General features: G+C 41.1%; 1 protein-coding gene across 1 annotated transcript in view; it reads right to left on the bottom strand.

Moving 5' to 3' along the window:
- Nucleotides 1-26,152, bottom strand: part of ROBO4 (roundabout guidance receptor 4) — a 59,570-nt gene extending 33,418 nt beyond the window's left edge. Inside the window, exons 1-15 of the mRNA XM_070952498.1 lie at nt 26,086-26,152; nt 22,089-22,412; nt 16,438-16,595; nt 15,453-15,573; nt 15,136-15,274; nt 13,873-14,000; nt 12,928-13,058; nt 11,741-11,960; nt 10,931-11,052; nt 9,069-9,240; nt 6,588-6,782; nt 6,129-6,171; nt 5,000-5,139; nt 3,617-3,952; nt 905-1,018 (exon numbers count right to left, since the gene is read on the bottom strand). Of these exons, the coding sequence (XP_070808599.1) occupies nt 905-1,018; nt 3,617-3,952; nt 5,000-5,139; nt 6,129-6,171; nt 6,588-6,782; nt 9,069-9,240; nt 10,931-11,052; nt 11,741-11,960; nt 12,928-13,058; nt 13,873-14,000; nt 15,136-15,274; nt 15,453-15,573; nt 16,438-16,595; nt 22,089-22,412; nt 26,086-26,152 (2,410 nt within the window). The remainder of the gene's footprint in view (nt 1-904; nt 1,019-3,616; nt 3,953-4,999; nt 5,140-6,128; nt 6,172-6,587; nt 6,783-9,068; nt 9,241-10,930; nt 11,053-11,740; nt 11,961-12,927; nt 13,059-13,872; nt 14,001-15,135; nt 15,275-15,452; nt 15,574-16,437; nt 16,596-22,088; nt 22,413-26,085) is intronic.
- Between the last annotated feature and the right edge of the window lie 998 nt (nt 26,153-27,150).

Below are 27,150 nucleotides of genomic sequence, written 5' to 3'. Positions count from 1 at the left end.
AGAAATAAAGTTAATTGTTATAACATATAGGTTGTGGTACATCATCTTGCACTATCAAGGGATTTTTTTAAAAAAAACCTCTTCTTTTAAGCTGGAAAACCACACTGCCAGATTTAGGGAAAATATTTGGAAAGATAGTTGGGCTTCAGTTTTCATTTTGGTTCCCTAACTAAAACTAGGTTAGTGGCTCTGCTGCACCAGTCAGAAATAGGGCTCATTGCACTGGCCTTCTCTCTGAGTAGCTTCTCTCTGACAAGATGTAAAAAGTAGTCTTTTACCCCAGTAACTGGCTTGCATCTAGAATACAAATTTCTTTCCATTTTTCCGGCTGGTGTATGTGAAAATGAAATATTGAAGACAATATTAAGGGCATGTCAAACTTTCTCTTTGAGCAGATTGGTTTCTGAAATACTAACTGCTTCTCTTCTTTCCTATTTGTCTCCACAGCTAGGCTTGTGATATTAAAAAGGATGCCATTCTTTCAGCAGATGGAAAGAGGGAAATAGGAGACAGAAAGGGGGTAAGTAATTGCCTGTGAGCACAAAAATGACAGAAACTCGGCATGGCCAGCCAAGATTACATCTGTTGGGATCTAAGTGTTTAAAGAGATCTCACCTGGAAGAACTAAGTGCCTATTATACCTGATTATGCCCCTAAGCAGCAGAGAACAATCGCATGAGCCAAGGACCACGTTAAATGCCTTGTTCTCAGTCCCTATTCATGTTACTTCTTCCCATATATCATGCTTGAAGAGGACTCTGCTTGGCCTTCTATCCTACTGAGATCAGTTCAGATAAGTCATGACAATGTCTTAGAAATCAAATGGTGGATTCCAGTCTAACAAAATATCTACAACTGATTGGGTCTTTCCCCCAAACTCTAAGGCAAAAGTTTCTTCTCCTACCATGGACTCTTTGGTGCTTTCCAGAACTGACAACACTCCTTGAGCTACTATGGTTGCTCCAATCTGCTGAGAATCCAGATGGGGACAAGGGTGTGCTGTGTACCTGTTGCAGCTCTGAAAGAGAAAGAGATTTTCATGATAGTATGTGCCTGTTAGATTAACCTGAATTCATGCTGTTACAATGATCAACCATTGGTCAAGCTAGGATGATCCAGATACTTTTATTTTATTTTATTTTATATTGGATTTCTATACCGCCCTTCTCCCTGAGGACTCAGGGCGGTGTACAGCCAGATTAAAAAACATGCAGAACAAATATTAAAAACAATTAAAAGATATATAAATTTGGCCCAATTAAAACTCATTTACCAATTAAAAACGTTTAAAACATTTAAAAAACAGTTAAAAATTTCATCTTAAGCCAGCCCGGCTTGTTTAAATAAATGGGTTTTAAGGGCGCGACGGAAGGCACTGAGGTCTTGGATTCTCCTTATCTCTGGGGGGAGCTGATTCCAGAGGGTAGGTGCCCCCACAGAGAAAGAAAGCTCTTTCTCTTTTTTGAAAGAAAGCTCAAGGGTGAGGATAGCCATATTCCGCCTCCTCTGCCCCATATCCATAGAACCAGTATCCCTCCTGGGATTAGCAGCATCAGGGAATCCAATATCCAGCTCAAAGGAGGTTTAAGTTCGTAGATGTTCGTCAGAGAAGTTCTACATGGTAGGGAATCCAGACAGGCCAGATGGAAATGGGAAAAAATTAGGAGTAGTTCAGCAGGCCAAGATGGATGGGAAGCTATGATCGTAGTAGGCCAATAGGCCAAAACTCAGTCTGAAGGAAGGAGGGGGGGGGATTCAAACCGCATAAGTTTGTAGTCATTTTCAGCCATTTTACTGAAGTTATTACTTGTCCAGGAAGATACTCCAAGTCATAAATCTTGATGGATCAGATGAAACCGCTGCCCATGAAAGATTTGGGGTCCACATCTGGTGACAGTCAACATTTTCCAGTAAGAGGAGCATGAGCTACTTCAGTCAAATTGCATATGGTCCACAATGAGGTGAAAAAGCCTTCAGTGAAATGTAATAGATGGGTAGCCTAGCCAGCCCTTACAAACACATTTCTTCCAAATATCAGATGGTATGCATTTCAAGAGCCCATCAAAGGACTATGCATTATTCTAAGCATAAGAAGTGAGAAATCATATCTATACAACCATGTAAGTACATGCATGTTCCTGAGTAGGCATTTACACATATGAGTCCTACATGTACACAAATCTTATTTCCTTCAATTCATAAAACCACAGCTGGTGGCCAAAGGCTCTGACATGGTAGAGATGACTATGGAGGCCAAAACTATAACAGGCTCTCCAGATAGGGAGGCTCTTTGAGCTGCCAAGTTAATTTCCAAGTAACTCAGCCCTTGCTGTGTCCTTAACAGAGTGGATGCGTCGCTCTGCATTGCTCCTGGCAATTAGCAGCTGCAGCAAGCAAATGAGGCTTTCTATTACATTCCACAAAAGCCATGGCATTAAATCTGTACCTGAACTTTGGAGATAATTCAATTAAATCCCCTTGCAAAGAGGAAGGGGGGGGAGATGCTACAACCAAGGAGAACTCAGCTTTTTCCATTTCCTGGTTACCTGCAGGAATTCTCTTGACATTTAGATCGATTCCCTTATTCATTTTCATGATCTTGTGGGTGAAGGCAACAATCAGTGAAGGCACCCCTGACTTTTTGAGTTGGACAAGACTTCTCACAGACACATAACTGGTTCAAGAAGTGAAAGGACAGGAAGCAGGTAATAAGGACTTCCACAATTTCCACAATGGAGAGGTGTATAGTGTATGGGCATCCCTGCCACAAAGATCTGCATTGGCACCAAAACGTTTTCAGTTGTTTGGAACTGGGTAGCTCAAGTAATTAAATTGCAGATGATATTAACTTATTTGGGGCAGTAAAAGAGAAGAGAAAGAGTGCAAAGAGCTCCCAGAGGGATTGAAAATGGCTGATTAGTACAATGCAATGCAAAGTCACGCACATTTGAGAGGAAAAAATTCAATTTCACATGCATACTAATGGAATCTAAGATGGCAACAGTGATTGGCCACCAAAGAGATCTTGGAGCTATGGTATAGAAGTAAATACAGATGACAATCCAATGCATAGCCTTGGTGGGGAGGGAAACAGACCCATTTCACTCAAGAAATCCTTAAGAAGGAAATCGAGATGAGAACTAACCTAGCAATGACCTTCTATAATACTTTGATAAGATTGCAGCTGGAATGACATTTCTGGTCATTACACCTCAAAAAGGATATTGCAGCCTGACAGGATACAGAAAAAGACCATTAAAGCTTATTTGGGGCTACAGCAGGTCTTCTACGAGGAAATACTGTAACATTAAGTCTCTAGGTTAAAAATGACGTTAACCATATATAAAACCCCACATGACATGAAAAGATGGAGAGAGACATGTTTTAGAATCTGGGATCACCTCCTGAATCTGAACTTGCAAGATTTGGACTGCTTTTTTAAAAAATGTTTATTCATTTGTGGAATTTGTATATTGCTTCTATCATTATAGTTTATAGAGGTAATGATGGATATCAATTTTGATTTCTTTCAAGGAAGCTTTTGACAAAGATTTATCAATAGTCAGAGACCGCTTTAGATACGTGTCAGTTATTTGGGGAATGGGCTTTGCCTTACCCTTTTTGTCATATTTGGCCCAGGATCCTCTGATGGTACGATTTGGGGAGAGGGAACCAGCTGCCTTCCATGGCCCTTGTTGTGTTCTTCCTTGGCCACTAGCACGATCAGTCCTCAGGTTCTGGCTGCCATGAGACATGAGCTCACCAACTTGTGTTAACTCCATTCTTTGTAGGTTAGGATTGGAAAGGTATGGCAAAGAACTGTAGAAGGTCTTGAGATCTTTTGCTGGAAAGTTCATGCAGAAAGAACCATATGGATTACTATTGCTGCTATCAGGCACCAAAGGTACAGTCTGGATTCGTGATCCTTGACTCTGCCTATCAAAGGACACTGCTGTGGGGATGAAGACACAAAGGCAAAAAGAGATGCATGTGATTTTCTGACTTTACAGTCAAATCCCTACAGTAGTGAACAATTAATTGGCAAGATTGGTAAGGCCCAATCCATACTGTACAAGGCCTATACAAAAAGAGAAGAGGGGCAAAGACCACAGGATAGACCCAGAAGAAGATGGAGAGACATGAAAGAAATACTACAACAACTTCAATTAACAATTAGTGAGGCTGCCAGAAAAGCAAGAACCAGAACTTTGTATATCCCTTGATACCAGGAGGAGGAGGAGGAGGAGGAGGAGGAGGAGGAGGAGGAGGAGGAGGAAGAGGAGGAGGAGGAGGAGGAAGAAGAAGAAGAAGAAGAAGAAGAAGAAGAAGAAGAAGAAGAAGAAGAAGAAGAAGAAGAAGAAGAAGAAGAAAAAGAAGAAAAAGAAGAAGAAAAAGAAGAAAAAGAAGAAAAAGAAGAGAAAGAGGAAGGAGAAGGAGGAGAACATTAAAATATATTTGCTTCATGTAAATATTGTTTATTTTCTTGAAAACCATATATCAATTTATTAATTTTTATAGGAAGGTGCTGGTGCAAAAGGAGTCACAGAATGCGCATGTCCCACCTCTTCCATCTCCTTTTTGGAGAAAGGATTTCCTTCCTCCACTTTGAGGGATTATGCAAGAAAAAACAGAGGAAGATACTTTTCCTATACCATGGACAGCATCCAGCCCATAGGGGTAGCATGCTGGAAAGAAGCCCAGAGCTTCTGCAAGGTTTAGCTCCCCAGCCCTGTTCTAGATTCAGTTTCAACAGGACATCTTTTGCATGGGGTGTGGGATTAAAGAATTACCCAAGTAACATAAAAGGTAATTGCCTTGCACACTAAATCTATTACTGGCTTTATGTTGCTTTTCTTGAATTTCGTATGCACATTCTTTGATTTTATCTGGATCTCCACAAACTACCCACAAGGTCAATTAAAAGGTAGTGCAATATAATAAAGATAGAAACAAGACTTTCAACTTGGCCATGAATGAAGAAGAAGAAGAAAATGTATACTAGATTTGTGGAATTCTTGGCTGTCTTTGGATTCCATCCACAGAAGTTGGCTACTGAGACTGCTGCTGGTACTGTGATTCTTGGAACCAGATGTGGATTTCCATGTATTTGAAAGCCAAGGAGAATCACTGGAGTCTACCCTGTAGTCAAGGGGAAAATATATATAACTTCATGTACATGGTTCAGGATGATAGCTTTGAGAGTTATTTTTTGCCCAGCCAAAGGAAAATAACCTAACATCAGATCATCCTGTTACCAAAATAAGAGACAGATGTAAACCAGGCCAAAGAGACAACTGTCCAGCATGTTGAATAGCAGGGAAGAAGAAACATACACAAAAATTCAACAATAGTTTTAGTGTAAGCAGGACAGACATTGATAAATATTTGTTTCCTTTCCTTTCCATCCTCTTGTCAAACTTCTCCCTGGCAGGCTAGATTAAAAAAACAGTTAAACAAATGCACAACAATCCAGAAACTTCTAAAAATAGTTTTATTACAGAAAAGCTAAGAAACCATTATGATAGAATTCAAGCAACTACTGATAAGCAGTAGTTGCTGGAATTCTATCATAATGACATTTATGAAGTAACATTTATGAACTAAAAGTATCATAATGACATTTATGAAGTAACATTTATGAATTAAAAGTAGTAAAACTACTTTTAGAAGTTTCTGGATTCTTGTGCATTTGTTTAACTGTTTCTTATCTAGCCTGCCAGGGAGAAATTTGACAAGAAGATGAGTCATTAAATTAAATACTGTGTCTTCATCAGTAGTTTGGCCATAAATGTCTGCAATATTTATTTATTTATGCCCAGGAGACTGTGAAATTATAAAAGTGTATGACATCTACAAGAGTTTTAACTCTCAGGTTACTTTGGTTAATGGCAAAGGTTTTCTAGTTATATTATTCGGGTGAATTCTCATAATTTTACACTGATTTCACTTTACAAAAACAGAAACAAAAAGAATTAAAACATTATCTTTTCCCCAAAACAGGGCCAGCCATAACTCATTCCAGCCCTCCCTCTTAATAGCATAATACATTCTTTGACATTTAACCCCAAGAATAGATATTCAAAAAGAAACAAGCATCCTGAATCCATACAATTCCAGCTCTCTCTCACCTATGTTTGATGATGGTGTCATCACTTGCATTCCGGTACAGTCCTGAAAAGAAGAAAGTGTAGAGTAAGATACTATGGCTCCCTGTTCTTACTAAGAGTCTCTTTACAATGTTTGTGTCGTGGCTGACAACAGCACTCTCTGCTATTCTGAATAAACCTTCTTTTTCAGGAATAAGCAATTTTTTTATCTGCAGGCCAACCATACATTTCCTCCAGTAGCACCATTTATGCAGAGAGAGGTGATTAAATTATTCAAGGAATTTGAGAAAACAACAGGCATTGGTGGGACATTTAATCCTTTCTTTGTACTCCCCACTGCAGATAATCCTCCATCACTTTTAAGTGGCATTTTCCCCTTCTATGGTTCCAAAGGAATCTACGGAAATGCTAAATCTTTTGACTGACCTTTGTGAGCCCTGACTGTGTCATCTGAACCCAGCCAAAGGCAGCCTCCCTTACCTTCTCCAAGAGCGTACCCTCTTCTGCCACCAAACTGCCTGGCTTGTTGCTGGCAGACATAAACTGCCAGCACCATCAACATGATCCAGAGTGCCGAACCTATGCTGGCAATGAAGACAGGCTGACGTACTACTTCCAGCATGTAGTTAGCTGACAGAAAGTCTGGGCTGTTCGCCATCTTCTCCACCATGGGGTCTGGAATGAAATAAGTTTAGGTGATGGAATAGTGTGACACTGAATACACATCCTGAAGAAAGTGTAGGCTCTAGCATCCTCAACATCCATGCTGAAAACTATGAACCCATATACATGCAAAAAGACTCCAGTTAAAAGCAGTTGACACGGATGGAGGAACGCTGTTGACACTGAAGAACTAATGGCGGTGTAGTGGATTAGAGGAGCTTAATATCAGTTTTTGTAAAAAATAATAATAAAATGTTCTCACAAGTTCAGAGTAAAAAAAAACCTCACCTAAAGCACAAGATATATGTAAGCACATGTAAGTCCTCTACTTACAACCAAAATTGGGACCAGACTTTCCATTGCTAAATAAGGCAGTTGTTAAGTGAGTCATGCCCAATTTTACAACTTTTTTGCTATGGCTGTTAAGCGAATCACTGCAGTTGTTAAGTGAATCATGCAGTTATCACATAAATCTGGCTTTCTCCTTTGACTTTGCTTGTCGAAAGCTGGCTGGGAAGGTTGCAATGGAAATCACAGATCCTACTGTCAACTCTGAAGCAAACCTGGCTGGGCCCATTTTTGCTGCTTCAGGGTTGCCACTAGATGGGAGGGGGAGGGAAATAGTTAGCTGGGGCTTTGCAGTCAAAATAAAAAGTGTTCCTGTGGGAACCAAGATCATTCCAACAGGTGGCTGTGAGAGAAGGAGCAAAGTAATCAAGCCAGCACCTCGATTGGACCATGTGACTGATGACTTGGGGAAAGGGGGAAAACTTTCTTTTAATTAGGTGAAAACCACAGGAAGTTTCAGAGTCGGTTTTCACCAGTTATGCCAATATGATGTATCCAATAAAATTGTTCTTTGAGGAATCTACCTGCCTCGGAGTTCTACTTTCTATGGGTGCATTTCTTGGAACACTGACACCTGGGATGCTGCAACCATCATAAATAAATATCAGTTGCCAAGTGCCCGAAATTTGACAACGTGACCAAGTGGATGCTGAGATGGTTGTGTAAGTGTGAGGACAAGTTGTAAGTCACTTTTTTTTATGGCTGTAACTTTGAACAGTTGCTAAATGAATGTTTGTAAGTCAAGGACTAGCTGTAGCTGGCACATATCATATTAGCATCACATCTGCGATTACACTAAGATATTAAAATATCTTAGGGAGGAATAGGCTCAGGCTCAACCCATCCAAGACCGAGTGGCTGTGGTTTGCGATGTCCCAATATAGTCAGTTGGTGCCATCACTGACTATTGGGGGTGAATCATTGGCCCCCACAGAGAGGGCGCGCAACTTGGGCGTCCTCCTGGATTCATGGTTGTCTTTAGAAGAGGACTTGACGGCCGTGACCGGGAGGATTTTTCATCAGGTTCGCCTGATTCACCAGTTGCGTCCCTTTCTGGATCAGGACTCCTTACGCATGGTCACTCATGCCCTCGTCACCTCCCGCCTGGACTATTGTAATGCTCTCTACATGGGGCTCCCTTTGAGGAGCACCCGGAGGCTCCAACTGGCACAGAGTGCGGCCGCGCAGGTGGTAATGGGAGCGACATGGCGTTCCCATGTAACACCTCTCCTGCGCGAGCTGCACTGGCTCCCGGTGGTCTTCCGGGTATGCTTCAAGGTTTTGGTTACCACCTTTAAAGTGCTCCATGGCTCAGGACCTGGGTACTTGTGGGACTGCCTACTACCACCAATAGCCTCCCACCGGCCGGTACACTCTCATAGAGAGGGGCTCCTCCATGTGCCATCGGCCAAATAATGTCGACTGGCAGCCCCCAGGGGGAGAGCCTTCTCTGTGGGGGCACCTACTATCTGAAACGAGCTCCCCCCGGAGATACGGAGGATCCCGGATCTGCGCACCTTCCGCCACGCTCTAAAGACCTTTTTATTTCACCAGGCGGGCCTGGCCTAACTTTCTCCCTCTTTTTAAACATTTTTAATATTTTTTAATATTTTTAATATTCAAAGTTTAAATTTGTTTTAAATTGATTGGGGTTTAAATCTATCTGGGCCAAACTATTTAATTCAATTTTATCTCTGCTTTTTAAATTTTGTATGTATGTATTTTATTGTTGGCTGTTCACCGCCCTGAGTCCTTCGGGAGTAGGGCGGTATATAAATCAAATTAAAGTAAAGTAAAGTAAAGTAAAATGTAGCCTCTTCAACCAAAAGGATGCCCTCAAAGGGTGCCCCACTATACGGACACTACTGTAAAATAAGAAAAGTGCAAGGAGACAATTTCCGAAATACAGTTATCTATGTCTCAAGAAATGATAAAATAGCCACTTCTGACCTGCAGTGCCACATACAGGATTGCTAGCTACTCCAACACCTGCTCCATTGATTGCGGCTATCTTCACACAATATTTATGCCCACTTGGGAGTCTTATTGTTTCCAGGCTATATGTGTCTCCATCTACTGTCCTGTTAAATCCTGGATGAGTTTCATTGCCAAGGAACCAGACCTGGGGGGTGGGGAAGGAAGAGACAAAGGTAGCTCTCCTGGATCACATAAAGCAAGTTATTTTCTGCAAAACTGAAGGACAATGGTCCTTAAATCTCTGGGAGGCCAAAAGTTGCTGAAACAAAGTATCCAGCAGCTCCATTCAGTCTGATAAATAGTGAGGAAATTGTTGTAGCTGCTTAGCGAACAGAAGCCAAGCTAAAATAACAAGCAAATGTAACACTTGAAAGGGAATGTTATTATCAGAATGAGACAACTTGCCACAGCCAACTCACCATGGGACAACTTAACTATTCGATTTAATTATTTAAAATAAATAAAAAATATTTTAGAAGTCTGTAGAGGACTTCCGGTTGGCACCGCCGGCGTTGTGGACGGTCTCTCTGGACCGCCGGCCCCGTGATCCCGTAAAAGCCGCTTTGACAGCGTTAAGCAGCTGTCTGGCAGTTTGAAAACCTCTCCATTGGGAGAAGAAGGAGAGGAGAGCTGGTGAGTGTGGGTAGAGCTCCCCGTAAGCCTCCTGGAATAATTCCAGAGGCTTGGAGGGCAAGAGCTCCCCAGTCAACCCAGTGAAGCTCTGGATCCAGGACGATCGTTTTAAAAAATGCTTTGAAAAGTCTCTCTCAAGATCAAGCAACTCAGCTGGGATCATCAGAGCCTTTTCAAAGCATTTTTTAAACCACCTCTTCCCCGGAAGAGGTTGCAGAAAAAAATGCTTTGAAAAGCCTCTGAGATCCCAGCTGAGCTGCGCGATCATCAGAGGCTTTTTTTTTTAACTTTTAAAAGCATTTTTTCAGCGGAAGAAGTTGTAGAAAAAATGCCTTTAAAAGTTAAAAAAAGCCTCTGATGATTGTGCAGCTCAGCTGGGCATGGGGGGGGCAGGGATTTTTGCTACTGGTTCTCCGAACCACCCGCCTCCATCGCTACCGGATCAGGTAATCCGGTCCAAACTGGGAGCATTTCACCCCTGATTCTGTCCTTCCTTTTGCATCCTTTCTTTAATGATTCACAATTTCTTTGATATCAGTGTAACTCTTGTTCCGCAGTGAATTGTCCCACAGTCAGTTGGCTCTGGCCAGTTGCCCCGTGATGAGTTGTCTATGACAAATTGGCTGTGGTGAATTGTCATAGCTCCATATGACCTGCTTTACATGTATAACTACACAGAACAAAGCAAAAAAATAACAAAACAACACAATCAGTCTTGCTTTCCTTCCTATAAAGACATTCATTGTCAAGATTCCAAATCCTCCACTCCTTAACATCTTTTGCATCATCCATCTCTGAGGTTGCTTCCATCCTTCCAATATCTCCTCAGTAAAAGGTTCCCCTTGCACATATGTGCTAGGCATTCCTGACTCTAGGGGGCGGTGCTCATCTGTTTTAAAGCCGAAGAGCCAGCGCTGTCCGAAGACATCTCCGTGGTCATGTGGCTGGCATGACTCAATGCCAAGGGCACACAGAACTTTGTTACCTTCCCACCAAAGGTGGTTCCTATTTTTCTACTTGCATTTTTTACATGCTTTCGAAATGCTAGGTTGGCAGAAGCTGGGACAAGTAACAGGAGCTCACCCCATTAGGTGGCACTAAAGATTCGAACCACTGAACTGCCAACCTTTCGATCGACAAGCCCAGCGTCTTAGCCGCTGAGCCACCACATCTCCTCAGTAGTCAATAACTCAATACCATACCTGATAAGCCTTAATGATGCCGTTGTGGGTATCTGGTGGAGGGGGCTCCCAATGAAGGATCACAGTGCTATTCCCACCTCTGGACACGGTGATACTGATGATTTGTGGAGCAGCACTTGGCACTGAGGAAAAGAGACAGCACTGGTTGGAAAGTGTATGGATATTCTCAATCATCCAGGTCATGGTTGTCCCGAAACTGCTTTTCTAAAAGGCAGCTGAATTTTCTTGTTTGTTTGTTTGTTTTCCCCATGAATACATTTCACTTCTCAGCTAAGAAACATCTTGAATTAGAAGTGAAACATTTTCAAGGAAGAACAGAAACAAGTAAGTCCCGTTGCCTTTTGGGGAAAAAAACCCTTTGGAACACTAGTTGAAAATATTTAGCAGAACCAAGACCACCCACCCCTTAAGCTGTTTGGGAACACAGGACCCATCCGTCCATTATTTCATGTCTATTGTGACACTCCTTGTCTCTTCAACCACCCAATGCTTCTCCAATAGATCCAGAGGGAAAGGTGAAGAAATTTCAGATCATTTTTCCCTATAAGAATAATAAACTCCTACCCAACCCCCCCCCCAAAAAAATCTAGCTCTTCTACATCCCACTCAAGGCTACCTGAAGATAAATACAACAAAATAAAAGCAGGAGAAAAGAAAATGAGAAGAAAAAGAAAGCAGGTGGACCCACAGCTTTGAAATGTGGGCTCTGATTTCTTTCCAAAATTAAGTACAGTTTTTAAACTAAAAAGGTTTTCCTGCAAGCTATTAAATTAACAATATTGGTCAAAACATGGTGATAGGTTTTTGCACCTTCCTCTGGGATGTACAGTTGCCTCACGTTGCTGTCTATGCCATGGATCTTCCCCAAATACGGTCGCACCTTGAATTCATACTTGTAACCTCTTTCAAGTCCAGGAATAATAGTCTGCTGGTCTCTTGGGACATCCCATTCAGCCCAGTGTACTTTTGTGGGCAGCAGAGAATGATAGAATACCTTGTAAGCCTCTATGGGCTGGGAAGTTGGAGTGACCTTCAAGCAATACAGTAATTGGAAATGTGCTTTAGTGTATTCCTTCTGGATGAAAAGAACATTTGTTTAATGTTGTAAGCCACTTAGAGTCACCATGTCCAGGGAGGGAGCGAGGGAGGGAGGGAGGGAGGGAGGGAGGGAGGAAGGAAGGGAGGGAGGGAGGGAAGGGAAGGGAAGGGAAGGGAAGGGAGCTAAGAAGGCAAAGCAAGAAATGTAAGCAAAATGGGAGCTAACCCAGAATCTTCACCCTAGTTTTGAATTATGAAACATTTGTAATGTTAGCCCAAAGTTCTGAATTTCACATTTGATTTGGGCCCAATACTGTTGACGCAGAACCTGGCTGAAAAAAAAATGCAGTAAGTGAAATAAAATGATTCAAAACCCTTTGAAATAAAAAGTGGTGATGAAGAACATTTGTAAAAAAGGAAGTAAAATGGAGAATATAAAGTGAATTATTGCAAGGAAGAGCTATGAGGATTTGCACAATTAGGATTACAATTATTATTGCAGTTTTGAATCTAACTGGTCTCTGGAGTGGATGAATAATATATTCGTTTGGGGAAATCTTGCCAAGCTGAATTTCATTCTTTTTGAAACTTGATTCCTGTGAATCCAAGACCATCTCTCAATCTGTCTCCCTCCTTCCCCCTCTCTTTTGCATCCTGATTGTTAGATCTTGCTTTAAAATTATTTGTTTATTATATTTGCCTGCTTTGGGCTACATCACTCTTTGTAGGAACTATTGCTCTGCTTCTCATTTCTAACCCTCTGACCACGCCTGGTTCCTGCCATTACTTTGTTGTTTACAAATGAACCCACCAATCTAAAAATAGTTGGAGTTCACTTTATTTATAGAAACAAGTATGTTAATTAAAGTCATTTTAGATCATAACTCCTCGTCATCAAGAATATCTAGATTTTGATCTATTATCACTTCTCAAGTCACCCTTTGGTATTTCTAACTCACCTTCCAATGCAGATGGGCAGCTGGAGCAGAGGGGACAATAGTCACATTTACTAGGCAAATTCTGATATCCATCAGTTCCTTTGTAACATCTTTTGGCCTGTTCCATTCCTTCTGCCTGGTATCTAGTGGATCTAAAGGCCAGAAAAAAAACCCAAAATATATGTGTGAACCTCAATTTTAAAGTACTTGAAGGACATCCCAAAGTGATTTTTTAAAAGGCAACTGGACCTTCTTTGGTTTTTCCTTGAAGAAAAAAAACAATTCTGAGAATCATTGAGAGAGTACTAACAACCAGACCACTACAAGAAATATAAATCCTTCCATTCTCCACCATTCAGTCAAAACTGAAGAAGCTTCCTGGATGAGAAGCGAAACGTCTTCAAGAAAAAACAAAGAAAGCCCAGTTGCCTTTTGAAAAATCACATTTGGGACAACCATAACCTGGATGACTGAGAATCTCCATAGAATCTCTAATGGAGAATGATACCAATGGTTTCCTTGTGTTTGGATGTGATCTGGCCTTATTTTAGTGGAAAGTAGTCAGCCTAGGACAACATGAAGCCTTTAATCTAATTCCATATGATCCATTGCCTACTTTTAACAACCTCATCCCCCATCCCCACCCCTGCTCACCCTACCCCTGACTCTTGTAAACGCTCTTTGTCCTCTTCTTCCCCCATGCTCATTACACAGCTTTTAACAGATCACCCTTAAATAATCTGTATATATCTGCTCTAGAGGAATTAATTGGGGAGTTAAGTCATCATTTAGTGGTTCATCTGGGGGAAAAGCTTTTTTTATTGTAGCTGAAAAATAATCTTGTGGGATAGGGGGCTGTTATTCTAAGAACAAAATAGTGGATTTTGGTAAATGCTTGTGAAGGATAACTCTGGCATTTAGTCAACACAGGACTTTTTTTTTTCTTGATGGTCTTGTAGAGCTCACCTTCCACAGTTAAAGTTGCCTTGGCAAAGATGGTCCCTCCATGGCTGTAAGCAGCACAGATATATTTCCCAGCATCACATATTGTAAGATGGTGAATTTGAAGGACATTTTCTTGGTCTACTTCATACCTGTGAGGAAAGGTCCAGAACTCTCAGCTGGCCACAGGGACCTTATTTACATAACAAGAAATAAGCCAGAATTGGTTTTTCTCTCCTTCCTAGGAATACTTTCAGAAACTCAATAATACATTGTGTGATAGTCCCCCATTCCCAGGAATACTTAAAAAAAAATAGATAATGCATTGAATGGCAATATTATTTGGTCCACCATGAATCTGCCATCTATCAAACTTTACTGGACATCTCCCAAGATATATTAATACGTGATATACAATTTAGCAATAGCATTTAGGCTAATATATCACCCCCTGGAACTTAACAGCACTCTTTGGGTGGTTTACAATGTAGAAGCATTATTTCCATATTGCCCCCAATAATCTGGGTCCACATTTTATTGACCTCGAAAGGATGGAAGGCTGAGTCAACCTTGAGCCTATCAGGATTGAATTCCAGACAAACTCCAGGCAAAGTTAGCCTTTTAACCACTGTCTACCAGGGCTCTAAAGATATGAAGTGGTGGTGGTGGGGATCCTCCAATTCTTCATTCATTCTTGCATAAATTGATGAAAATTTCTGTCAAGAAGTTAAGTTTCCTTAGAAGAAATCTAGAGAGCCATACAACACCCTACTGCTTGCATTTAGTTAAAAACAGCCCTGGACTCTTTTATGTTGGCTGCTGTGAACTTTGGTTTGTTCGTTTGTTTGTTCTTTATTATAATAGCCATCTTGTCTGATCTTCTTAAACATTTCTGATCTTCTTACGAAGAAATAGCAGTCATACATGAAATGAATACTCAGCACTGTTCTCTCCAGTGAAGTTTGCTTGAGGATCATGTCTCTCACCACCCAATTTATCTTTCAGAATTCTTGGGAGAATGAAATGGCAAAGGAAAAATCCCTAAACTTCTTGAGGGATGATGATAATTTGCAGTAAGGAACTGAATGGGACTAGTCCTGCCTAAGACCATTTTTTACCCCATGAATTTATTAGACAAAGTTAGGTGCCCCAAGGGCAAAGCCTGAGAAATAAATCCAGCTGTGATGGTGGATTCTGAAGAATGATTATAGAATCGTTGTCTCACCTACAAATCTAAAGATGAATAGAATTGGAACTTATCTTCAGAATCTAGAAAGTTATACTTGCCTCCCTGGAGGGAGCTCTCCATCTTCTTTATACCACTGTACAACAAGTTTTGGGTCTCCACGGATTCCACAAATGAACTGAACACTACTGCCAACACTGGCTACAACATCATTGGGTCTCCGAGTGAATGTTGGCCTCTCTACAATGGAAGAAGCAGAATGTTTCCTCAATCCCAATTTGGCAGGCTGACAGTTACCAATTTTAATAGGTGCCATCTTAAGGAGATGTTCGTGCATTGTTCCGAATTATCTTAAATAATGGCCCTTCAAGTGCAAAACAAAGCTTAGATGACCTCTAATGGTTGTGGGTTTTCTTACCAAAGACAATGACCATGGCTGCTCTGCTCACTTGCTCTCCTACTTGATTGACAGCTAGACAGGTATATGCTCCTGCATCACTCTTCTGAGCATGGGCTACCAGAATTTTTTCTTTTGAGAACTGCGGAAATACAGGGTGGGGGGAGGAAGGAGAATTTGGAATATTAGAGGTGATAATGACCTTACTGGACAGTTGAAGAAAAGAATCTCCTGATTTTTTTATGTCTTGGAAAAGGAAAGTTTATTCTTCAAACAAGGTTTAGCAATATTTTCAAAATTAGAAGAACGCAATTTATAAGTTAAGGGTGCACAATCTCCAAAGTTACCTCAGCAGCCTCTCCCAAAATTGCCTTTGTCTTAACACAGAGGTGTCAAACTCACATCATCACGTCATCATATGACGTATCACGACATTTTCCCCCTTTGCTAAAATGGGGATGGGTGTGGCCATCATGTGACGCATTCGGCCCGCGGGCTGTGAGTTTGACGCCCCTGTCTTAACATGTTGTGTGAATCAGGCTATTGCTTTAAACCATCATTATGATTGTGAGGGTATTGTTTATTACATTAAAAAAGTCATGGCATTTTATTAACTTGTGTTTATAGTACCTATACAGTAAATGGTGGCGATGCAGCAACTTAAATCCCATTTATTTCTATACATTTACTGTAATTGAGACTGTTAATCATTACCAATTTGTCCCATTGATTTCAGGAAGTCAGAACAATTAATTAATTAATTGTTAGAACAATTAATCAGTGGAACGACTTGCCTCCAGAAGGTGTAGGTGCTCCAACACTGGATGTTTTTTAAGAAGAAATTGGGCAACCATTTATCTGAAATGGTACAGGGATTCCTGCCTGAGCAAGGAGTTGGACTAGTTGATCTCCAAGGTCCCTTCCACCTCTGTATTCTGTTAGTCTGCCTCTAAGCTTCTTAAATCTAAATGCTGACTACAATAAGAGGTAGGTACCAGTTGGCTACCTCATAATGGCCATTTTCTGCACTTATGGGCACTCCATTCTTCTTCCATGAGATGGTGGGCTCAGGATGTCCCAGTGGAGGCACACACTCCAACAACCACGATTCCCCAATTGTCACCTTCAAGTCACTAGGATGAAGTCGGAATTCCTCTTCTAGGACTACAAAAAAAAAAAAAGCATTCAAAAATAATCTTTGATAGGTGGATTTCATCCTCTCACCCCATTTTTAATTCATTCTCAGAAACTTGTAGAAAAATAATAATTTTGACATCAGTGGCCAAGGTACTGGAATGAGGAAATAGCCTTCCAAGACTATGTGATGCCAGAATTGTTTCTTATCAGTAGACAATGATCTTATAGGCAACGATAGCATCTAATGAGCTTCATTTTTTTAAAACTTTGAAAAAAATGGCAAAAATATAACAACAACATCAACTATCCCAAGATTAGTTGGTACCCAAAACTGATTCCATAGTACAGCACCATCCTGATTTAATTCTAAGGAGATCCAGTTCCTATCTGACTCTTGATAGTAAATCTTGAGGTTTTTAAACATTTCACAGATGTGTGTTATGTATTTATATATAATAATTAATCAGGGTTTGTAGTAACATATCTTATTGAGTAAGATCTAATGAATTATGTTAACCCAGACATTTTGGAAAACCATGGTTGATGGATTGAAATTGTGTACACCAGGCTGCTTGACTAGCTTAGCAAACCATGGCTTAGCACATTTTAGATGTCATCAATTGACTTTGTCCTTTGTGGGTGAACTTTTCTGGAGAGATAAATTCCTTTCAAGGAACCCTTTAAAAAGACCATCTCACTGGAGGTCATCCCCACAACATCCTGTGGCAATGAAACAAGAGCTGGAGTAGCTGTAATAGGGAAATGCTTTAGTTGGTTTGTCTCCCTTAAAGATAATAATTGCCTTGACAGCCTGAACTGGAAAGGCAATCTGAAAGCTAAACCCTGCAGAGAGGAAAAACAGGGAATTCTTTATCCTTTGCCATTCAGCCTTTTTTTAATGTTGCCTGTTTCCTGCATTTGTTCCCCGTGGAGGATGTGAATCTTTTGTGATACAATCAAAACTCCAGGCGATGAGTCAAATGCTTACATGCAGGGTTCCTACCTTAGGATATTATTCTTCCTAGATATTTTAAGATCGCTCCAGCAGGAAGTTTCTAAAATCATGTTAATTAAAAAGTTAAATGGAAGCAAGTATACTGAAAATTAAAACAGGAATGTCCAGCTTGATCTTTATGTTCAAGAATGCCTTTGGCCCTCACATAAATCTCATAGGTATTTTTAGAAGGTAACTGACTGCTTCAATCTATGTTTTGTTTGGAAGAGCACTCGGAAAAAGAGAAAAAATGGCTTTCTAGAGGAGAAGTCCCCAATCTTTCCAGCTTTGCAGACCGGCAATTGGGGGAGAGGGAGAGGAAATGGTCCCACGCAAGCAGCAGGCATGCTCACTCGCCTGCCGCTTGTGTGGCCCGGTTCTGAATGGGCTGCAGCCCAGTACCAAGCTGCAGTCTACGGGTTGGGGATCCCTGTTCTAGAGAACATTCTGGAAAGCTGAAGGATCTTAGGAACAGCTCTTCAACTTGTCAAGCATAAGTCTTTGCAATGCTAAGCTACTGATTAGTCTAATATAGGAGTGTCAAACTCAATTTCATTGAGGTTGCATCAGAGCTGTGTTTGACCTCGGAAGCCCAGGGGAGTGGGGGTGGAGAGGACATGGCCAGGGTGGGCGTGAAACAGAACTCTGGGAGGCCGCGCACTGGCAGAGGGCTCCAGGAAGCCATTGCAGTTGAAAACGGAACCTGAGTGGGCTACATGCAGCCTCCCTGAGCTCCGTTTTCACTGGCAGAAGGTTGCAGGAGATCATTGCGGCCGAAAATGGAGCCCAGGACGGCCGTGCGCAGCTCTCATAAGCTCCATTTTTGCTGGCAGAGGCACTACAGGCCAGTCCTTCACTGTTTCCAGGGCAGGCCCACGGCCAGATCTAAGCACTCCATGGGCAGGATCGGGCCCGCAGGTCTTGAGTTTTACACCCCTACTCTAACACATTATTTCTCAGTCTTGGCAACTTTAAGATGTGTGAGTTTCAATTCCCAGAATTCCCCAGCTGGCTTGAAGCTTGCCGGCTAGGGAATTCTGGGTGTAGAAGTCCACGCATCTTAAGCTTGTCAACGTTGAGAGATATTGGGGCAGAGTTGTAAACTTCAAGGGACAAAGGAAAAGCTCTGCATCTGAGTAATCATTGCACAAAAAAGTTAGTACTCCAACATTTTGTCAAAGATTTGACCTAGGGGTCTCCAAACTTGGCAACTTTAAGACTCAGGGACTTCAACTCCCAGAATTACCCAGCCAGCATGATTTAACCAAATAAAATGTTTGAGACAGCTAAAAAGTGGCATTTTAAAAAAGAATCTGGATACATGAAACAGTGTTCTCGTATCTGCTGTCTGAAATGTTCCAGGCTAGGATCCTCCCATCCCAGTTTTCACACATTTGTAGCCAATTTGCTCAGAGGGAGATTCACACTTCTAGCAAAATGCCAAAACAACATCTACTTCCCTGCTGATTTTGTTTGGAAGGGATGCATTGAGAAGGAAGCTGGAAAAAAAGAAAATGCCGCCTTTGCTGACTCCTGGAGCACCTATTTGGCATCCTTTTCTGGCTTGGCCTCACAGCCAGCCAGAGAGGGCAGTTCTCTGCAAGAAATGTACCAAAAAGGCAGCCTCTTCTGGCACACTTGATTGAGCCTGGCTAGCGGAAGCATCTCCTAAGTCATCGTTACTTGTATGAATATTTATAGCTGACAAACATCACCATGAGCCTTCCTGACGGACCACGGGAGCTGAAGGGAATCTGATCAGTAATGAAGTGTTAATTGGAGAGATTCCAGGCCTGCTTATTAAAGAAGAATTCTAATTGCATTAATAATTTGAGCTGCACAACTCTACAGGAGAGACATTTTAGATGCCAAGGTGGAGAAAATGTGGACTGACGGTAGTAGACATGGGCTGTGTGGTATCCAGCCCATATTATATATATGATTGTGTGTGAGTTGCAAGGAAGCAAAAATGTAGCTTAGTGCACAGAGACCCACAAACATATACACATACACACACAAACACACGGGGTGGGGGGGGCTGGCAGAGAGAGAGAGAGAGAATATATCCCATACCTTGTGTTCCAATTATTCTTTTGTTATTTTCTGTCAACTGATTTATTATTCTTAATACATTGCTTACTCTCTCCCTGAGGCCTCTGCATTATTTATTTATTTCTACAGAAATTGCTACCTCGTTTTCTTCATTGCAAAGGAGGGGAGAAAACAATCCACAAGGTGGCTTATAAAACATAAAGCAGATTTTTTTTTTTTTTTTTTTGTAAAGGGACATAAACAAAGTAGCTGAATTTTGTTAGCTACATTTTTAAAATTCTAAAAATAAAGACATGGAAAGAAGAAACTGATTCCACCGAAGAACCAAATTCAACGTTCATTTCATTTTAAATAGGGTGGGAAGTCCTCTCTTGGAGCAGAGAGTTCCACATACAGGGCCTGGACACAAAAAGCATCTTCCTGTGGATTAACAATGACCCAGAAGGAAAATGCAAATGAGATACAAAAATGAACAAAGTAACCATATTTTAATTAGCCAGCTCCCAAGTTCTTTAGGAAGTGAAATAGCTTTAATGTCTTAAGGCTACAAAGTCAACATGTTCCACAAGCACAGAACTCTCCTGGCTGCAGATTGGCAGAGCTTAATTGAGAACAGAAAGATGTATAATTTGGGGGTGTTGCTTTTTAATGGCTTGATTAACTTTCTCCCCAGGTTGGAGAACTAGTAGGGGGACGAAAGGGATGCATTAAGGTTCCATGCACCTTCTGCCTGATGAGTACCTTTGGATCTCAAAAACCCTGAAGGTTAGGAAAAAACAGCCATGTAAACCTGGGAACAGAGAGGGCCAAAATCTGATGCTGGATTCATCTCTTAGGACAGGATTCTGCCTTGGGGTGCACTGAGATTGAAGGTGACAACTTGAATAGAACATAACAGAACATTTCCAGTCCCTAAAACACTTGGATGCATAAAATGTACTTGTTTGTTTTGTTTATTGAATATATATGCTGCCCATCTCACCATCCAAATCCATTATCCTAACTAATATTGATTAGGCAGCTTAGATGAACAGATTTGTCAGCCAGATTGCTCCACATCTTACATATCATGTTGCAGAGTTTAGCCACACTTAAAGAGATAAGAGTCATTTGAATCTGACAGTAAGAGGTTTAAACAGAACAGATCAGAGTCACTGGGATATTTAATTAAGTGTGGAATTAGCAACTGGCAGCAAGCATCAGCATAAAATGGACAGCACAGTAAGGCGCATGTGATGGTTTGAATGGCTCCTTTGCCATATGGGCAGACCCAGGATTCGAATGGAATCCCTTTGAATCCCTTTCCATCACTGACAGAAGCATGTCAAACTGTGTGAAGCTCATGGCCTGGCTTAGTTTAGGAATGGTGATTTGATTTAAGTATCCAGCAGGACAGTAAGAAATGTGAGGGCTACTTAAAAAAATTTCTTTGGGGAAGGACATGAAGTCTGCTTGATTGCCGATATCCTTGAGATGCTGCTTGGTTGCCTCTATTGTATATTCTTGCCCCAGCATGCACACTTGAATGAAGGAAATGCCTTGTGTTTCTTATGTATCATTGTGCCCCAGGAAGAAACAAATTGGTCATGGGTGACCTTGAGGAAAAGATAGAAGAGATGCTGTTTAGGAAAACATCAGACAGAAGAGACAGGAGCCCCCAGTGGCTAAATGGTCACAGAAGGAAACTTAGGAAGGATCTAATGGAGCGAGCAGTTAAAAGTGGAGGTTGGAAAGCCTGAACTTTCAGACTTGCAATTTGATATTGACCTTCTCGGGTAAACCAGACAGGAAACATGACTAGGTGAGCTAAATCTACTTTATTGCATTAACAGAATATTGCAAGTTTGAAAGTACAAACTTCCCTCCCTCCACTTTTAACTGCTTGCTTTATTGAGACAGGTCCTTGCCATGTGCATTTTCCTATGCTGTCTCTATATCTGACCATTTCCTTTGCCACGTCTCCCAAGGTCTTTCCCACATTTCTCCCAAGGTCTTTCCCACAGGATAACTGAAGGAGGGGATTAATGAAGGAACTTTATGAGTTTGTAGGATGTTCTGCATTTTATCACCCCAATTTGCTGTCTTTGCTGATCCCTTGAGAGGCATAGTGAAGGGAAGGTAACCATTATGTAATTAGGGGGGGGTCCTTCCTAAGTTTCTTTCTCTGACCATTAAGGCACAGGGGATTCCTGCTGCTCTTGTCTGATGGTTTCTTCTTCCCTTTCTTCAAGGTCACTCATGCATTCCATTACAGGGAGAGGAACCTGAAATAAATCGCCAACAACCACTGCAGTTGATACATAGCTGTCTCTTTGCCCTGACTAAAACAATACAGAAAGGACAGTAGTATCTCTTCATATTGAATAGGCTCAAAGAAACAAACTCAGCACAAAGTGCTGGGATGTGGTATAAACAAGGCTTCTTCCTGAATATTACTACTACTACAAATACTCCAGGAACTTTCAATGCCTTACCTTCTAAATAGAGTGATGCATTTTTACTCATGGCTTTACCCAGATGATTCCTGGCCAGGCAATGGTATACACCCTCATCTGATTTTCCTTTCTCCTGGCTGAGTCGGAGGAAGAAGAGGGACCCATCTGGCAGAAGGGTAGGCTGGGAAGTAGCATCATCTTTGCTGGGTTTCACGTACTTTCCATTGCGATACCATTCAATGGTGGGAGCTGGATTTCCATCAGCACGGCAGTTCAGAGTGGCTGGTTGGTCCTTACCTACCACAAGGTTGGAGGGGTGATCAAGAATCTGTGGGGCAAATTCCATGGAGTGAGACCTTGAACCTGGAAGAAGGAGAAAGGAGAGGGGAAGCAGAAACATACTGGTCATTTTTTACTCCAGTCAATCTCTTCTCTTCACCTTGCTCTACTTTTTGTTGGTAGCAGCAGCATCTCCTCTGTGTTATGACTTTGCAATTGCTAGAGTTCCATTGTGATGGCAGCCTCTGTTCCTCTGTTAGTCTAAATGGGAAGAGCTGGAATGCATTTTTGTTCCTTACTAATCTTCCGTTCTTCCTCCTTTATTACGGTGATAAGATTATGGTGGTGAACAAAGAACATATTAAGGTAAGAAGCGCAAAAGCTTTACCTCTGAACAGTTGCTGCTGAAAGGTAAGAGCTTTTGATACTGAAAGGGGGTGGAGGACAGGAGATACGATCTCTCTAAAGAATTTATGGACCCATGTATCTCCATAACTTATAAATTATGGCATAGCCAGACTGCTGCCTGTGTAACTTGATTCCCAGGGTTATTATGAAGTTAGATATAGGAGATAAAGAGGCTGAACCTGAGGGAGGGGTCAAGCACATCCTCAGCCTCGAGTCCCTTTGTGCCCATAAGAGATCTAAGTTCAGCCCATTGTTGATTCTTATCTATCGCCAATTTGCTTTGACCATTAGTAGTTCAGATTCTTGTAGAGAGCTTTAGAATACAATAAACTTGTATTCATCTGAACCTTCTGGCTCTCAATTTCTTATGCTTGACATTAAACGTTAGAAGATAATGGATGCACCCTTGAATAAAATGGAGAAAAGTGGAGTACACTTATAAAAAATCTAAAGATGAAGTCCTGAGATAACAACTGTGTTTTTAGTGTTCCAAAGAATATTATTAAACAACAGCCATTCAAAAAAAGAGAGAAAGAAATATACATCTTGCCTTCAAGCATCAGGATTTAATGAGAGCTGGTAAAAGCTTCATCTATTTTCCAACACTTTGTATGTACAATGATATTCTATGACTATGAATTCTCTGAAAACCTAACTCATTGTTATCGCCCACGGTCCTTCTTCTGGAACTTCCCCTGCAAAGCTTCCTGACATTGTCACCTTGGAGGAGACTGAGAGTCATGGACCACCAGCCACAATGAAAAGTCTCTTGGGTCTTTCAAATACAATAGGCTCTCACTGTTCCTCTAGTCCAGGTGCAGCTAATTTTCCCAATCATGACTTCATAAAAATTGTCCTTAAGTTTATCACAGTGCTTAAAATGACCTCCTTATTTTTTTTAAAAAAATGCCATATTTTAAAAGGATGTATTTGCTTTTCTTTCTTGGCAATAATATGGTGAGAAGGAAATAGCAGTTCAGTTTGCCAAAAGTATAGGACAAACCCATATGTACTTATGTGTACGTACTGTGTGTATGTGCATGTATGCCTGTAAATTTTGCTCAGGTCCTAGGCCACAGCACATGACAGATACAGGGATCCCAATAAGTATTAATCTAAATACTTTTACCTACTTCTTGTAAAGATAAATAACTTTTTACATCAATCCACTACCTGGGCCTTGAACAGAAGCATGGGAATTCTTGAGTTACAGAATCACCTTGGCCTAAGGCAGGAGTGTCAAACTCAAGGGATGCTTAGATCTGGCCCATGGGGCTGCCCTGGAAACAGCAAAGAACCGGCCCACGGTGCCTCTGCCAATGAAAACAGAGCTGTTTTCGCTGACAGAGGGTTGCAGGAATCCATCGCAGCCAAAAACGGGGCTTGGGAGCCTGTTTTTGCTGGCAGAGCGCTCGAGCCACCACAGGCACCCCAACATGAGTGATGTCTAGCTGGCCACACTCATCCTGGCTCCCCGAGGTCAAACACAACCCTGATGTGGCCCTCGATGAAATGGAGTTTGACACCCCTGGTCTAAGGAATAGAGAAAGACTCCTTTATCAGACTCCAAAGCTTAGTATCAGCTTTGTGAGGTAATCCAGACAAGAAACACATCCAGCTCTACCTTTATTGTAATTTTACATTAACAGAATCTTGAAAGTCTGGAAATACATCTCTCCAAGAAAGTAGGGAGGGTCCCTTCTGAGATGTTTGCCACAAACCCATTCTTTCTGAGGACTCACCTGACTCTTGTCTAATCTGCGGCTCTTCCTCCTGTCTCCCAAAATCATGCCCACATACCATTACAAATAGAAGAAATGAGCTGTTATTTGCATAAATTCAAAATAAATCAAACTGGGGAAAGAATACAGAGATAAACGTGCTGGCCAATTCAATAAAGTTTGCTGCCTGAGATTTAAAAAAAACTAGGTGGGACCCTATCTCTAGTCCATGAACAAATCCAACTAGAAACAAGCAATGAATCAGGATCCTCATCCCACCTAACCTAGTACGCAATTCTAGATAAAGGATATGAAAATAATGTGTACAGAACATGCTGTCTTTTAATTTTAAAAAATCCAGAAAAATAAACAAAGCCAATCATAGTTTTCCCACTAGTACAAATATTCAACTTCTGTCAAATGATCAAGCTGGTAATGTGATATAAACTAAGATAATATAATTTTGGTTTGGTGTATTGTATGAATACACCAAACTGGAATACACCAAACTGGACTGGACTGGAGGCTAAAACGTGAAGAACGACTGCAGGAATTGGGTGTCTAGATTAATGAAAAGGACTAGGAGTGACATAATAGCAGTGTTCCAGTATTTGAGGGGCTGCCACAAAGAAGAGGGGGGGGGCGACCTATTTTCCAAAGCACCTGAAGGCAGGACAAGAAACAATGGGTGGAAACTAATCAAGGAGAGGTCCAATCTAGAACTAAGGTGGAATTTCCTGACAGTTAGAACATCAATTTTTTAGTATTTAGTATCAGTATTAATAATCAGTGGAACAACTTGCCTCCAGAAGTTGTGGGTGCTCCATCATTGGAGGTTTTTAAAGAAGAGATTGGACAACGACTTGTCTGAAATGGTATAGGGTTTCCTGTCTGAGCAGGGGGTTGGACTAGAAGACCTTCAAGGTCCCTTCCAACTCTGTTATTCTGTATTCTAATCTATAAACCATAGTCCATGAATTTGTGTAATAAGTGAACTCAGCTTAGAGTTCTAATAGTTCTAAAACCATGCATTAAGCAAATCACCCTTTTGCAACCACTGATCCTCTTCCATGCAACCATATTGCAAACATTGTTTTCGCTGGTTTTAGAACTGCTGAAGTCTAAGCTAACTTGCCTTATGAAGTACTGGATTTTTCTGATGCTCAAGATATTAAAAACTTGTTTTTCGTGGTAGGAGAGAAACAGCAGATGGCAAGAAGCTGCCATCTCTGCTTCCTGCTGAGCTCCAGATTATGGATTGCAAGGGCCCAGATGTCACAAATATATAATGCCCCAAATAAAGAAAATTTAAATGCAAAGCACCCAACATAGCACAGAACAATTGATTTGGAACTGAAATTATTCTACTTCATACCTATAACAGCATAGAAATCCTTTGAAACCTAAAGTGCCTGTAAACACCATGCCAGAATATCAATTACATCAAGGGAGAACCAACCTCATGGCCAAGTTATTAGGATGCGAGGAATATGTAAATTTAAGAGCTGTTGAGTTACTCATCTATCCAAACTCCCCAAATTCCTTAAACACTTTGACTCAGAAGCAAGGATAGAGATGATTCTTTCTGTAAACCCATGACATTCTACCCATGAAATCGGTCCACTCACCTTCCATTAATAGAAATGATGCCCAAATCCAGAGCCTTGAGGGCTCAATGTGCTTTCGTCTTGACATGGTTGCCTAGTTGTTGTGCAGCTGTCATCCAAAGAGAGTCACGGGATGAGACCCTGCTTACTGCCGCTCCATTGTACCCCCAGAACTTTTAGGTTGTTTAGTCCTACACACATCACACTCACACAAAGTTTCACCCACTACAAACAGTTCTCCTCAACTCCTGACGTCCTCCCAATTAATAAGTCCATGTCCGTATATTTTTCCTTTCCTGGCCACAGGATACAGGAAGGGGTGGTACTGGGTGTGAATTTCAGCTGCAGCTATCTTCCAACTCCAGTTTGAAAGCACAGCTGCCTAAAAATCACACTTTTGCACAAAAATGAGTCTATACACAAGCATTCTAGTTTCTTCCTGCTTCACAGTGGGACCCTGTCCTATTTTTAAACAGAAAAAAAAGAACTTTTCTTCAAGCAGATTGTTTTACTCTTCCCCTTCCCATTTCCCTTTCTTCAATTATTTCTACTTCAACCCTGTTTTGTGCATATAGGTCAAACAATACTGTGAAAATACAAATGGTTTTTGTAGCACAATGGGTTCTAATCATCAAGCTAAGCACTTTGCCTATGTAAAAACCCAAACTATAATTTCATACCCTCCTCCCCAAAATCTGGATTCTTCTTGTTTTACTAAAAGTGTAGTAGGCATTTACAGTTAGACATATGATGAGACTAAGGCAGTGGTTGGTGGCACTCAGAAACACCACAGGGTCCAGGATTTGATTATATAGCGCTCACTTATCTCTAAATTGTAGTGCGTCCTACGTTTCAAAATGTTAATATGTATTTACTTTTTATACAGTAGTTGAATATACACAATACAAGGTACAATTACATGATAATGTCAGCTGCCTGAAAGCTTTGCTGGTTCTGAAATTCACTTCTCATGAGCCAGTAAGCTGTTCATCAAGATATAATCACACTCTTTAAGAACTGTATGAAAATATGAGGCTGTTAAGCATTTTGTGCATCGCCTTTTTTTTTTTTTTTTTTTTTTTAATT

The sequence above is a fragment of the Pituophis catenifer genome, unplaced genomic scaffold, assembly GCF_029215685.1.
Source record: "Pituophis catenifer annectens isolate HBS135680 unplaced genomic scaffold, rPitCat1.0.hap2 SCAF_12, whole genome shotgun sequence".
Lineage (NCBI taxonomy): Eukaryota > Metazoa > Chordata > Lepidosauria > Squamata > Colubridae > Pituophis > Pituophis catenifer.
Note: the sequence above shows the minus strand (reverse complement) of the source record. Positions and strands in the feature narration are given on the sequence as shown.